The following is a 13809-nucleotide window of genomic DNA, read 5'->3' as shown; positions in this document are numbered from 1 at the left end:
TGAACCCATATCACGAGCTTCTCACGTGAGCATTAATAAGATCGAGTGGTCAAGATTATTTGCTAAAAAATTGCTAATGGTGCTGATTTGATGATGAAGATTTGCGAGGGATGATGGTGGTGTGATGAAATTCAGAGCAGCCACGAAAGGAGAAGGAGGGGAATTAAGAGGGTCTGATTATTTTGGTTTTGGGTGGGATTTGTTTTCTTTTTCTTTTCCTTTTATTTTTATTTTTATTTATTTATTTATTTATTTATTTATTTATTTATTTATTTTTACTTTTCCTTTTCCTTTTATTTTTATTTCTCTTTTCTTAGTTTATTTTCCTTTCTTATTTTTATTTTCCTTTACTTAGTGTATTTATTTTATTTCCCTTCTCTTATTATTTTTCTTAAGTTAGTATAAATACCCATTTTTGGGGTAATTAGAAGGTGAACATTTTTAGCTATTATTCTACTCTCTAATTAGTTTTAGGAGAGCTTCTCTCTCTAGGTTTAGCTTAGGATTAGGGTAGTTTAGAGAGAGAAAGTGAGGGTTTCACCATTGTTGAACTTGGATTTTGAAGAAGAAATTGATCATCTTTTCTATAGATTTACCTCTTCAATCAATGAGAATCTCTAACTCTCTCTCCTCTATTTTTATTGCTTTGTTTTGATTATTATTGTTTTAGTTGTTGGTATTACTTGTTAATCATGTTGGTTCTTGGTTATTTGTTAATTAATCTTGTTATTATCATGATTAGTGAGTAATTTCCCCATTAAGGGGATGGTTGTAGTGTAGTTGGATCTTGAGCATGTTCTAGGTTTAGAGTTGATTTATTTGTGATTAAAGTCTTTATATGCTTGATATTCTTTAATCTTCTTGCAAGTGCACATTGTTGGTTGATTAAAGGTGAATCTTTGCTAACAAGGAACGAAAGTTGACTTAGTTAAGGTTCATTATTATCGATTGTTATTTAATAGTACCTCCTAGTATATGGTTCTAATGTGGAAACATAGAGGCTATGTTAGGAGAAGCCAATTGACCCCGGAAGGCGGCTAGATTGGATCCTTTATTTCGATATTTGAGCATGTTTAGTTCATAATTAATTCAAATTCTATGCTTTTGTTTATGTTCAAGTGAATTCTATACCTAAACCGTTTCCCTTAATATTTTATTTCTTGTTTTAGCATTTTTAGACTTTAGTTTATTTATCTCCTATTCCGGACTAGCTTAATTGTCGATAACATTTGGTGGTGTTTATCCGTTCTCTGTGGTTCAACCCCTATGCTTGCCTTATACTCGTATTAGGTTTGTTTAGGTTGTATAAATTGTATTTGATCTAGGGATAGACAATTGACGACGCATTTATTCCCTTGTCAAGTACCAACTGAAGCACTTAAGGCACAGAGGTTTGAGTAAGGTTTGACTTTGACCCTTCAAGGAAAATTAGGAGGAGTGACCTTTGAAACCTTAGATGAGGTTTATGGGAGTGCAGCAAGGGGAGAAAGCTAGAGGAAAACTTTTCCGGAGAAAAGAGGAAGCCTAGTGGGACTTTCAATGGGAGTGAAAAGAAACCCAAGGTTGAGGGAAACCCGAGTTGAAATTTCAATGGAAAAGGGACAACAGGGGTAATTTTGAAAGAGGAAATGGAAACCAAGGGAATGGGGACAAACCCAAGAGAACCTATTTTTGCAAGAGATGTACGAAGAACCACCCAGGAAGGGACTGTGAGGGAAACCTAGTGACTTGCTGCTACTGTCAAAAGCTAGGTCACCGTGAGTATGAGTGTTACAAGAAGGTCTAGGATGAGCAGTCGGGTAAACCCCAAGATGAGAAGAACCAAACCAAGCCAGCTCAGCCTAGTGGATTCATTCCTAAGCCAACACCCAACAATAGTGGAGCCGCTCCCAAGGGTCGTGTGTTCGTGATGAACAGCCGTGAGGCTGCAACTGCTTCTGATGTGATAATTGGCAATTTCTTTATTTGTTCTATGTCTACTAAAGTCTTGTTTGATTCAGGGGCGCCTCACTCTTTTATTTCTAGAATTTTAGTAGATAGACTCAAGTTAGAGAGTTCGGTGTCGGTTTCCTTAGATATTGCTGTCCCATCAGGGGAAGTGGTGAGTTGTACTAAGATGCATCAGGGTATACCTCTTGTCATTTCAAAAGTAGAATTTCCATCAGACTTAATCGAGCTTGACTTACAAGATCTCGATGTTATTTTGGGGATGGACTGGCTGGGCAAGTACAAGGCCCAAATTGATTGCGAGGCCCAAAAGGTCACGTTGTGTGGCCCGGGCATAGTTAGGGTAATCTATCGAAGGGAGGGAAAGAAATCAGGGTTAAAGATCATATCTGCTTTGCAACTTAAGAAGTGTGTAGCAAAAGGATATCCACTGTATTTGTGTAGTGTCCAAAGGATAGAAGAAGGAGATAGAGATGATGGGAAAAATATTCCGGTAGTAAATGAATTCCTCGATGTCTTTCCTGAGGAGATTCCAAGGATGCCGCCGGTAAGGGATGTCGAATTTACCATAGACTTAGTGCCAGGGACAAGACCTATTTTAAAGGCTCCATATAGGATGGCCCCAGCTAAGATTAAAGAGCTGAAGACTCAGTTAGACGACTCATTGGAGAAGGGCTATATTCGGCCTAGCTCATCACCATGGGGTGCACCAGTTTTGTTCGTGAAGAAGAAGGATGGAAGCTTAACGTTGTGCATAGACTATCGAGAGTTGAACAATGTGACAATCAAGAACAAGTACCCACTGCCTAGGATTGATGATTTGTTCGACCAATTGAAAGGGGAGGGAATATTTTCGAAGATTGATTTAAGATCCGGGTATCATTAGTTGAGGATAGCAGAGTTGGACATTCCAAAGAGTGCTTTTAGGACTCGTTATGGTCATTATGAATTCACTGTAATGCCATTTGGGTTAACTAATGCACCTGCGGTTTTTATGGATTTAATGCACCGAATTTTTAGGCCATACTTGGATAAGTTTGTTGTGGTGTTTATCGATGATATTTTGGTGTATTCGAGGAACCAGGAAGAGCGTGAGGATCATTTGAGGGTGGTATTGTCAACCTTGAGAGAGCATCAATTGTACGCCAAACTCTCAAAGTGTGAGTTTTGGTTGGAAGAGGTAGCTTTCCTAGGTCACGTGATTTCTAAGGAAGGAGTATCGGTGGATCCAGCAAAGGTAATGGCTATAAGTGAATGGCCGACCTCGAGGAGTGTGTCAGATGTTCGGAGTTTTCTTGGGTTAGCAGGTTATTATAGGAGATTTGTTAAGGATTTCTCGAAAATTGCAAGGCCTATGACGAGCTTGATGAGGAAAGAATGTAAGTACGAGTGGACTTCGAAGTGTGAGGAGGCTTTTCAGACATTGAAAGAGAAGTTGACTACGACACCTGTGTTAAACCTGCCTGATGGAAGTGAGCAGTATGAAGTGTATAATGACTCGTCAAAGTTCGGATTAGGTTGTGTTTTGATGCAAAATCGAAAGGTGATTGCTTATGCTTCGAGACAGTTGAAGCCTTATGAGGTGAATTACCCGACCCATGACTTGGAGTTAGCCGCAATTGTGTTTGCATTGAAGATTTGGAGACACTACTTGTATGGAGTGACATGTAGGATTTTCACCGATCACAAGAGTTTGAAGTACATATTCACTCAAAGGGAGTTGAACATGAGACAACGGCGATGGTTGGAGTTGATTAAGGATTATGATTTGGAGATTCAGTATCATGAAGGGAAAGCAAATGTTGTAGCTGATGCATTAAGTAAGAAGTCGAGTCATGCAGTTAATGCAATGATTCTACCAGATCAATTGTGTGTGGAATTCCAAAAGATGAATTTGGAGGTATTGGAACAAGGAGAAGTTAAGAAGATTTTGAGTGCCTTGTTGAGCAGACCGTCAATCTATGATGAGATTCGGGAAAGTCAACCTGGAGATGAAAAGTTGAGCAAGATTAAAGAAAAGATCGAGGAAGGGCAAGTATTGGACTTTTCAATAGCCGATGATGGAAGCATGAGGTTTAAAGGGAGATGGTGTGTCCCTCAGAATCAAAGTGATCTTAAGTAGAAGTTGATGGAGGAAGCTCATAGGTCTCCTTATTCAATGCATCCCGGAAGGGATAAGTTGTATAAGGACATGAAAAAGATATTCTGGTGGCCGAATATGAAAAGGGAAGTGGCAGAATTTGTGGCTAGATGTTTGACTTGTCAAAAGGTCAAAATTGAGCATAAGAGACCCCAAGGAACAGTTCAATCCTTGGAGGTGCCTAGTTGGAAGTGGGATTCGATCTCTATGGATTTCGTGGGAGCCTTACCCAAGACTCGAGCAGGAAATGATACAATTTGGGTCATAGTGGATCGACTAACGAAATGTGTAACGTTCATACCTATGAGGAGTACTTGGTCGATGGATCAATTGGGAAGAGCGTATGTGAAATTTGTGGTGAAATACCATGGTGTGCCGAAGGACATCATCTCGGATAGAGACTCAAGGTTCTTATCCAACTTCTAGCAGAGTTTACAAAAGGCTATGGGGACTAAGTTGTTGATGAGCACTGCATTCCACCCCGCAACCGATGGTCAAACAGAGAGAACAATACAGACATTAGAGGATATGTTGAGATCATGAGTTATGGAGTATCAAGGTTCGTGGGAAGACCATTTGGGCTTAATAGAATTCTCCTACAACAACAGTTATCATGCAAGTATTGGGATGGCGCCATTCGAGGCTTTGTATGGGCGGAAGTGTAGAAGCCCGATATGTTGGAACGACATAAGCGAGACAGTTACAATTGGGACAGAAATGATCGAGGAGACAGTGAAACAAGTAAAGATGATTCAAGAGAAAATTAAAGCCGCACAAGATCGTCAAAAGAGCTATGAAGATTTGAAAAGGAGGGATGAGGAATGCGAAGTAGGTGAGAATGTTTTATTGAAAATATCCCCAATGAAGGGAGTGATGAGGTTCAGGAAAAGAGAAAAGTTAAGCCTGAAATACATTGGACCCTACGAGATCATCCAAAAGGTGGGAAAGGTAGCATAAAAGTTGGATTTGCCTAACGAGCTAGAAAAAGTTCACAATGTGTTCCATGTGAGCCAAATTCGGAAGTACATACCAGATGTTTCCCATGTTTTACAGCCTGAAACCATCGAGATGGACGAAAACTTGACTTATGAAGAAAGACATGTGAAGATTCTGGATGAAGATTCTGGATAGTAAAGTGAGAAGCACTAGGAACAAGGATGTTAAGATAGTCAAGGTTCTATGGTCAAACCATAAAACCGAGGAAGCTACTTGGGAAGCCAAAGCAGATATGAGGAAAAGATATCCAGAGTTGTTTTATGAGGTTAGTAGTCGAGTTACGGGGGCATAACTCCTTTTAAGGGGGGTAGAATGCGATAGAGTTTCGCGCTTTTGCCCTTTTTGTTTAGTTTCGAGTCATTCTGAGTCACTATGTGTTGCGTCTGAGTCATAATTTGAGTCATCTCGAGTCATTATAAGTTGTGCATGAGTCAATTTATATTAACTTGGATTATTTAACCAACTTTTTACTCAAGTTTCGAGGTCGAAACTTCTTTTAAGGGGAGTATACTGTAATACCCCGTATTTTAAGTCATTTAATAATTATAAATATGGATTTTCCGATATATTTTATCATACAAAATATTTATATAATAATTTTTACCTACATTTTATGATGAATTTAATTACACGAGTCAAGTTAAAACTTGTTGTACCCAAATCAAAATTTCAACCGTTAATAATTTGTACCCGATTCAGACGACAAAGTACAAATTCGCTATTTATATACATATGTGTAGTACACTAGTACTACAATTTACCTAGCATTCTACTTCAATATATATAATAAATAAAAACTCATGTCGGCAAGTAGGATGGAGACTAAGAAGTCTTCTAATTGTATTAATAAGTCCAACTCCTTGCATTAATGAATATAGTTACAATAGTGCTAATTTAGAGCTATAAATACCCATAAGAGGTGGACTACATGCTTCAACCCATTTCCTTTTCTAAACTCCTCTTTTCACTTTCTTTCTCCTACTCCCCTATTCTTTACCCTGCATCTGCTTCAATCAAAAGACCAATTGGTCTTTGATCTTTGGTAGTAATAGAAAGGTAAGCTAAACTTTTCATTATAGCCTACTACTACTACTACTACTACTACTATATTTTTACTACCTTATTATTATGATTATTATTGTTATTAATTACTTACATACTACTCCTACCTTACTACTTATGTATACTACTATTATAATCTATGGCTATACTACTATATCCTATTACTCTTTATCTACTACTAAGTACTAACTACATATCGTTACTACTACAACAACTACGTTGTTGTTGTTGTTGTTGTTGTTGTTGTTGTTGTTGTTGTTGTTATTATTATTATTATTATTAGTAGTTGTTGCTGCTGAGTTGCTGCTACTACAATTACTACTATCATACTACTACTTACCAACGTATCACTACTACTACTCTTATTATTAATAGTAGTATAATTTTTATTATTATTATTACGGATAGTTAAAGATTATTCTATAAGTACAAGTGTTAATTTTATAAAAGGGTTATAATAATAAGTTGTTCATGCACAACTAGTCAAAGTCGATAGTCTAAATCCTTGTATCTATGAGTTGAAAAGTATTTGATTAGGATTATTGGTTTGTTGTAGGAGGTATTTCCGGTTCGTAACTAGAAACCCCATGTTTGTTTTGCAAAGATCGAGGTACGTACACGTGGCTAGATCTTTTATAAAGTGGCTTTTGTGTGCAACGTGATTTACATGTTAAGCGATTTTTTAACCATGTTTAAATGATTGTGAAATATATTTTGGTGAAGCATGTTTTAATCGTCTAATCTCAAATGTTTAAATATTTTATATTGTTAATTATAAACTTTTATTGATATTCAAGAGGGAAGTTTTATTGTTTAAATTATCCCGAGTATGGGACATTGGAAAGTTTATTTATCAGGATTTATTTCTTGGATCATTGGATTTTTAACTCCCACTATGCGGAGTAAGTTGAAGATTATGGACTTTGTATGACCTAGTCTTTCCCCTTGATAGCACTATGTAAAGGAGTTACTAGCTTGTGGGGTGTGCACACTTAGGTGGTAAAATGATTTACGAAAATGAGGATTGATCCATCCTATTCGGAATTATCTTTGGAAAGTTGGTTGTTTCGGAAATTGGTTCTTTTGACAAGTTTTTATACATGAATTTCTATTCATGAATGGTTTGGATAAATTATGATTTATTAAAGTTAAATCTCTTCAAAAGCATGTTTAATTAATTAAATTGATTTTACATGACTAGCATTTGTATGTACTTAGCACTTTGGCTAATACGTATTTGTTTTGTTTTGGCTTGGCCCTACTTATCATTTTGATGAGTAGATAGGTGATGGCGGTCGAACAACGTGAACTATGTGCTGCATTGGGAATGATGGGTGGTGATCACCTAGTTTAACTTAATAAACATAGCGTTAGTAGTATAGTTACTTTGAAGGTGTATCAAACTATTATTACTACTATTATTATTATTAATGAAAGACAAGAACTATTTTCCGCTGCAAAACTCTGTTATGCTTTACGTAATTAAGTGGCGGTAATACTCCCATGTTACTCCCTAAAGTTGGATTATTATCAATCAATACTATATACTAAAGTAATCACCAGCATTATCCCCAAGTTACACGTGTCACACTTACGTTAAAAATTTTCCCGCCAAAAATCTTTTTTTTCTTTTTTTTTCAAAATAATTAGATAGCTAATAAATAAATAAAAAGAGAATATACAACCTAATAAACAACCTAAAAAATTGAACAATAATAACAACTTAGATAAATAAATTAATAAATTAATTTAATCGTTAATCTATAAAATGCATTATGTATTCCCTTTAATCTGCGTATAGTTTATAAATTTTTTGTTTCTTTTGAATATCTGAGTGTTTGCTCGGGAAAAAAACTAGTTGTTAATATTAGAGAGTAATTTGGGGGTGTTACATTTTGAGAAGCAAAAGCGATGTTGCAGGTTTGGGTGCTAGGTTCGGGTCGGGCGGGAACGGGTAGGGGGAGGGAGAGGGAGGAGGTGGCCAGAATCGAGAAGGGGAAGGGAGTTGGTGGTCTGAATCGTGGAGAGGAAGGGACATGGTGCCGGAATTGGGTAAAGGTCCGGTTGTAAGGTTGCCGAAATCTGGGTTTTCTACCGGAATCTGGATTTTAAATTTATTTCTTTTGTTTTTTTATCTTATTTTTAATTTTTTTTTAGAAAAAATTATTTTTTTAGACCAATCATAGGCTGACACGTGTGTGGTATTTTGTAATAATAACTTAGATGACCGGTTAGGACCATTTAAAGCGGAAGAGGTATAAAGGTCGGATTATTTAAAAATAATCAAAAGGTGGGATTATATTGGGCGGATGAGCCAAAGGTGGGATTATTTCGGGCAATTTTTCCTAATGTAATAGATTTAATTAAAATTAAATGACTTTTGTAACACTTAATTATTTTTGAAATTTAATTTTTTTTTTTTTTAAATTTGAATTTATTAATCCTATAAAGAATTTATTAAAAGAATTTTAATTTTTTTAATATAATTTTTTTTTACAAAAAAAAAAAAAAAAAGTAGAGTATTTTGGAGAGAAATTTCTTCACAAAATCATGCCAAGTGTCCCGCCGGTGATTACTTTAATATATTGTATAGAGTACATATAGATATTGATATATTGATTGATTAATGGCTTTTCTACTAAATGGTATAAGTCGCTAAGAGGCTTATGACAAGGAGATTCCAACCAATGACATTCCAAAGGGAGAATGGTTACGCATAACTAGGTGCATAATCTGGGGCATTGAAGTAATTCTGTCCCAAATTTCATTGGGTATCACTAGGTGATCAAATAATACCATTGTATATATCCAATGATATTACAAATGCTTGCAACTTTATTGTTGTACTAATTAACTACACTACTCAATGGTATTTTATAGGCTTCAAGTGGTATAATTAGAGTGTAGTCCTGATCCAGTGGTCAAATATTACTATCGTATATTCAAAGGTACTTTACATGTTTTTCAGTCTTACTAACTACACTCTTAGTAGTACTTTTATAAGAATTCAATGATATTTTTGTTATGGGCGTAATTCTCACGGCACAAAGTGAAGTTCGAAGGGTTGTCCTATTACAATGACGGTCGTGTGTTAGACAAGTCTTGGTGTTCAAGGTTGAATTAGACGGAGAATGCCAAGGAGATTAATGCCCATGTCCAAGCAACAACTAACGTAACGAAGCATCTTAGGGACGACGAACCTCATTGACGAACGTCAATACTCAACGCCCAACAACTACAGTGAAGTCTTATGCCCTTCAGTGACCTCCGTCGGCCTACAATGACCTCCGTCGACCTCTAGTGGCCTCCAACAACCTCCAGTCATGCAACATTAGAAGATGACACCGACGTCAACGTCCGACGTTCAAACAGGACGCGTCTCGTAGTGCGAAGCTAGAAAGTTGTGGAACAAGTCACTGTTGTTACTAGTAGTTCCTATAAATAAGGAGAGCACTTTTACCATCCTTTAACCGGTCAAGTAAGTTGTTATAAAATATTGAAGCCTAAACAAGTCTACATTCATCAAGGGACCAAGTCTTGAAATCAACCATCTACTTCCTAGAATCAAGGAAGTCACCCTTATCTTCTTCAACCAATTTTCTACCACTTAAAGGCCTATAAAAAGGAAGCAACGACCGGCAATAAAGGCAGATTATACACAGCTTATTCCAAACATAAAAACGCCACAAAAAATACACTACAAAATACATCATCAAAAGATACATCATGAGGCTCCGGTTCGACGATCTAAACAACGACATGTCTCATCCGATTGTTCTACAAGCTGCAATGATCAACTCAATGTTCATATATCTTATCAATGGCTATAACGTATACTTAATCTCTTGTTATTATATACTTCTTTACTATCTATGGCCTTAGACACTCGAATAATCATTGTTTTTGTATCAACAATGGCTATAACGCCCGTATGATCATAGTGAATTGGTGGACAAGTAGCCACCCGCAGTTTTTACCCACCTTTATTGGGATTTTTCGCGTCACCATATCGTGTCTATCTTCTTTTTATTTCTGTCATTTACATTTCGCAATCTCTTTTAATCTAATTATCGGCATCCCAACCAAAGGTCGTCTCTTTAAGCGATTTTTGGCATGAACAATTTTATAAGCTTCCAATGGTACAATTAAATTGCTCTTTTCACATGTAATGGGGTCCATATTATTTTTTTATCCCTCTTATGTACTTTTATTATATTGTTATGTATTTGTTCATATTATAACTAACCTGCATTGTCGTTGTAGCTAAGGACTACACTAGAAAATTTTGATGGAAACAAGTTTCTGTAAAGCAGTTAGTTACAGCAAATCGTTAAAATTACTTGTTATTGCTACAAAATACCTGTTACTAGCTCTACTCCTTAAAATTCTCCCAGGAGATTGCTTTACAAATAATAACCTCTTGAATTCTTTAAGCTTGCAATTAGATCATTATAGTTATCTCAAAGTATCTGAAGCTGAAGATAGCTTGATGCTTCCTAGTAGTGGGTGACGTAGGTTCGATTCCTCTGACAAACCAGTTCCCCTGAAACCACATGAAGAATTCACAGCATTTATATCATCCTAAATGATACAGCTGATGGAAGAAAATAACTCACTTTTCACATAGACAAATAGAACAATAGAAATAGATTTGCTTTCAAATTATTAGAAATTAGAAGCGACACAAAAAAATTATTGAAACGACTAAAACTTGTGCATTCCTCTAAATTGGAAGGAACCATAGAAAATTTGAGTCACTTTCACTGCATACTCCATATATTACCTTAACATTCAAGAAGAGTTGCATATGTACATTAGCATCAGCTAATTGATTTAGAACCTAGCTAACCATATTCTCCTCAAGCAGCCTAACTAAAATACTTTATGAAATTTTTTTCTCATAATAAGATAGTCGCTTTGCATATTTGAGTAACATCATTCAGATTATACATATATAAGCTAAGGTACACATGATCTTCAATTCTATACTGAACAATTTCCATGGTCTGCATAAAAGTTTGCAGTTGAAATACAATACATATACTTACATGTCAGGAAATACCGAAAGACAAACATTGCTAATTTAGTCTAGAAAGATGATACAAATAATGCCAATTAGCTTATTTGGTAAAGTATTCGATCGTGGTACACAAGACTAGTAACCTTTTGTAAATTTGTAGACTATTTAAGATTAATCTGTGTATTTGGATGGTCGAATTTTTTAAATTATGCCATTTTCTCTGTTTATTATAATCATAAAAAAAAATATTGCAGAATTCAAGAATGTATGCATGATACTTTGATCAGATAATAACAGTACTTACACTGAGTGACCTGCAGATTCAATATCAGAGTTGTGATTATCCTTGTTGTCAGTGTAACTGCGAAGATATCTTGGAGAAGAGGTAGCAGTATCCAAGAAATAGAGAAAAATTACCAACAAACAGCTAGAAGCTAACATTGCAATAGCGCCGAAGATCCAGAGCAGAAGGGGGAAAGAGAAGTAGAAAGCTCTCAGACCAAGAGACCAAAACAGGCTGCCGCGGTACAATTGTTGGGATACATATTCAACGAACTCTTCTCTGTCTTCGTCGACTGAGGGTGGTGGTACGTTGAGCAAGAAACTAACATGGGCATAGTATCTGATGCTCTGCATATTGCAGAAGAATGCTACAAGGAAGCATATTAAAACTGATAAATACTTGGTTGTATGTATTGTAAAGGTCAGACTACTTGTGCTGCTCACAATAGCACTGATTAGGGAGCTCAGTGTTATTGCTGTTGATGCCAAAACTGTAGCCGCCTTTAGGTTGTTCCGAATTGTTTGTACTCCTAGAATACCATACTTTCCTTGATCCTAATAAATCCAAATGTTTGAGGTTAGAATACTCAAGTGAATTCATTTAAGCGGAATTTGATCCCAAGTCTTAGATATCACTTCTACGACTTTAACCAACTAAACTATTTGACATTCACATGTTACTTGCTTGGTACATCAGTACCAAAATCTTGCATTATTGTTATTTTATTTTTTCAAATGGTTGCGTCTCGCATTGGAAAGCTAGACATGTATTCATGCTGAACAATTCTAGCAAATCTAACTTGCTAAAATAGGATTATCAAGAAAAGAAAATTAATTATAGCTCTACAACAACTAAATTAATAGCGTATTGTCAGAGTTGGAGTTGGACTACATCTAATTAATTTTGTTAAAAGACTTGAAGTGGACTAAAGTACTTGATTTGTTGGTCAACAACTTGATGATGATTGATGATACTAGTCCTGTAGTCCACTCCAATTATACAAGAGTGATCTAAGCTAGATAAAAAAATGAAACAAATCTGAATTTACCAATAATAGCAAGAGCAAATAGTAATCATAGAAATACTATTAGCAAATATATGTCTGAAATTCTATTTAAAAAAAAGTCTGAAATTGGCTTTTATCTCAATGATTGAATTGTTGAAGCTCAGGTTTGGTTTTAGTGGTTTATATACTCTATCATAAATGATTATCGAGATCAAATAATTGAACAAATATATGCGAAAAATGAACTAACCTTCATCATATGGTGAACCCATTGGTGTCGGATGATAGTATTAAGGCAAACAACCGTTCTTAGCGGACGCCGAATCATGGTAAACGCAAGCCATGAATGATATATTCCAAGGATTAGTAATCCTAATGGAACTAATACAAAATCTAAGTATTCTTCTTCTAGAATCTTCATATTTTCAATATGAATTTCATAAATTAGGAGTTTTGATTTCTGGATTATAAATTGAACAAGAAAAGATTGGTTATTTGACTTATTTGAACAAAGTTTGGAAAATTGGCTTCTTGCTTCAAGACAAGATGCCAAGTGCCCACTGCTAATGTAACTAGTACGTTGGTATTAAAAGTAATGGTAGATGTTTCTTGATATCTTATGGTTGAGATTTATACTTTTTTTGTTGGGTAAAAGGGGGAATAAATAAATTAGAGGTTGAAAGGTATGTTGAATTGATTGGTGGAGTGGATGTATATTTTATTGTATTATATTTTATTTCATCTTTTGGAGAGAGGTTAATTAATACGAAGTAGTTGTTATGTAATTGACGGAAGGAATTAATGATTTTTGTCTATGTTATTTAAACTCTTCATTACTCTTTGTTTTTTTTCTTTTTTTTGAAATCCTCTTCATTTTAATTCAAGTACCTTCGACATTTAAATATTGGGTAGCACATCAAGCTTGGCACATAGGGTAACCCGTGGTCCTAAAGCTTAGTAAAGCACGACCCTGCCTTTGCCCATTGCACTTGTATTTTTCCTTTTCATATACATTTTATTTTTAATTATATTTATGTCGGCCAGCAGTGTACCTATTTGTACTTGTTTTTTTCTTTTTCTCTTTATCATTCTATGGGTTTCTAGGCTTTATCATATTTTATTTTGGTTCATATTATGTTTTATACTTTGTAAAATTATTAATGACAAATTGACAACTGATATGAATTTTTTTTTTGGCATGATAAATTAGCATATTGAACAACACGGAAGTATTAATGTATTTTCATTTTTTTAAAGAAGCCCATGGGTCAACCCTTGGATGAGTCGTACAGCCCAGTCCTCGGGGCCCATGGGCCCATGTTGTCCTCGAGACATATAATCAACATAATAACTGA

General features: G+C 35.5%; 2 protein-coding genes across 2 annotated transcripts; one reads left to right on the top strand and one right to left on the bottom strand.

The window, feature by feature from the left end:
* Positions 1-4165: 4165 nt before the first annotated feature.
* LOC145596920 (uncharacterized) lies at positions 4166-5218 on the top strand. Its single transcript, XM_081653112.1, has 3 exons — positions 4166-4494; positions 4696-5035; positions 5141-5218. The coding sequence occupies exons 1-3, from the start codon at positions 4166-4168 to the stop codon at positions 5216-5218; spliced, it is 747 nt and encodes a 248-aa protein (XP_081509238.1).
* Positions 5219-10348: 5130 nt separating this feature from the next.
* LOC145598612 (uncharacterized) lies at positions 10349-13038 on the bottom strand. The gene is made up of 3 exons (XM_081654988.1): positions 12705-13038; positions 11470-12002; positions 10349-10688 (listed from the first exon to the last, which is right to left on the bottom strand). The coding sequence occupies exons 1-3, from the start codon at positions 12873-12875 to the stop codon at positions 10601-10603; spliced, it is 792 nt and encodes a 263-aa protein (XP_081511114.1). The 5' UTR covers positions 12876-13038; the 3' UTR covers positions 10349-10600.
* Positions 13039-13809: the final 771 nt, after the last annotated feature.

Source organism: Chenopodium album, chromosome 20 (assembly GCF_948465745.1).
Source record: "Chenopodium album chromosome 20, dcCheAlbu1.1, whole genome shotgun sequence".
Lineage (NCBI taxonomy): Eukaryota > Viridiplantae > Streptophyta > Magnoliopsida > Caryophyllales > Amaranthaceae > Chenopodium > Chenopodium album.
This window is presented reverse-complemented; position numbering and strand designations above follow the sequence as displayed.

Excerpts from the sequence above, each read along its gene's own strand:
- LOC145596920 (XM_081653112.1), top strand. The coding sequence starts at position 4,166 with ATGAAAAGGGAAGTGGCAGAATTTGTGGCTAGATGTTTGACTTGTCAA. Across the intron at positions 4,495-4,695 it reads ATCTCGGATAGAGACTCAAG|TTATCATGCAAGTATTGGGA; the intron begins GTTCTTATCCAA and ends CTACAACAACAG. Across the intron at positions 5,036-5,140 it reads TCATCCAAAAGGTGGGAAAG|CCTGAAACCATCGAGATGGA; the intron begins GTAGCATAAAAG and ends CATGTTTTACAG.
- LOC145598612 (XM_081654988.1), bottom strand. The coding sequence starts at position 12,875 with ATGAAGATTCTAGAAGAAGAATACTTAGATTTTGTATTAGTTCCATTA. Across the intron at positions 12,003-12,704 it reads GGGTTCACCATATGATGAAG|GATCAAGGAAAGTATGGTAT; the intron begins GTTAGTTCATTT and ends TGGATTTATTAG. Across the intron at positions 10,689-11,469 it reads GAATCTGCAGGTCACTCAGT|GGGAACTGGTTTGTCAGAGG; the intron begins GTAAGTACTGTT and ends ATGTGGTTTCAG.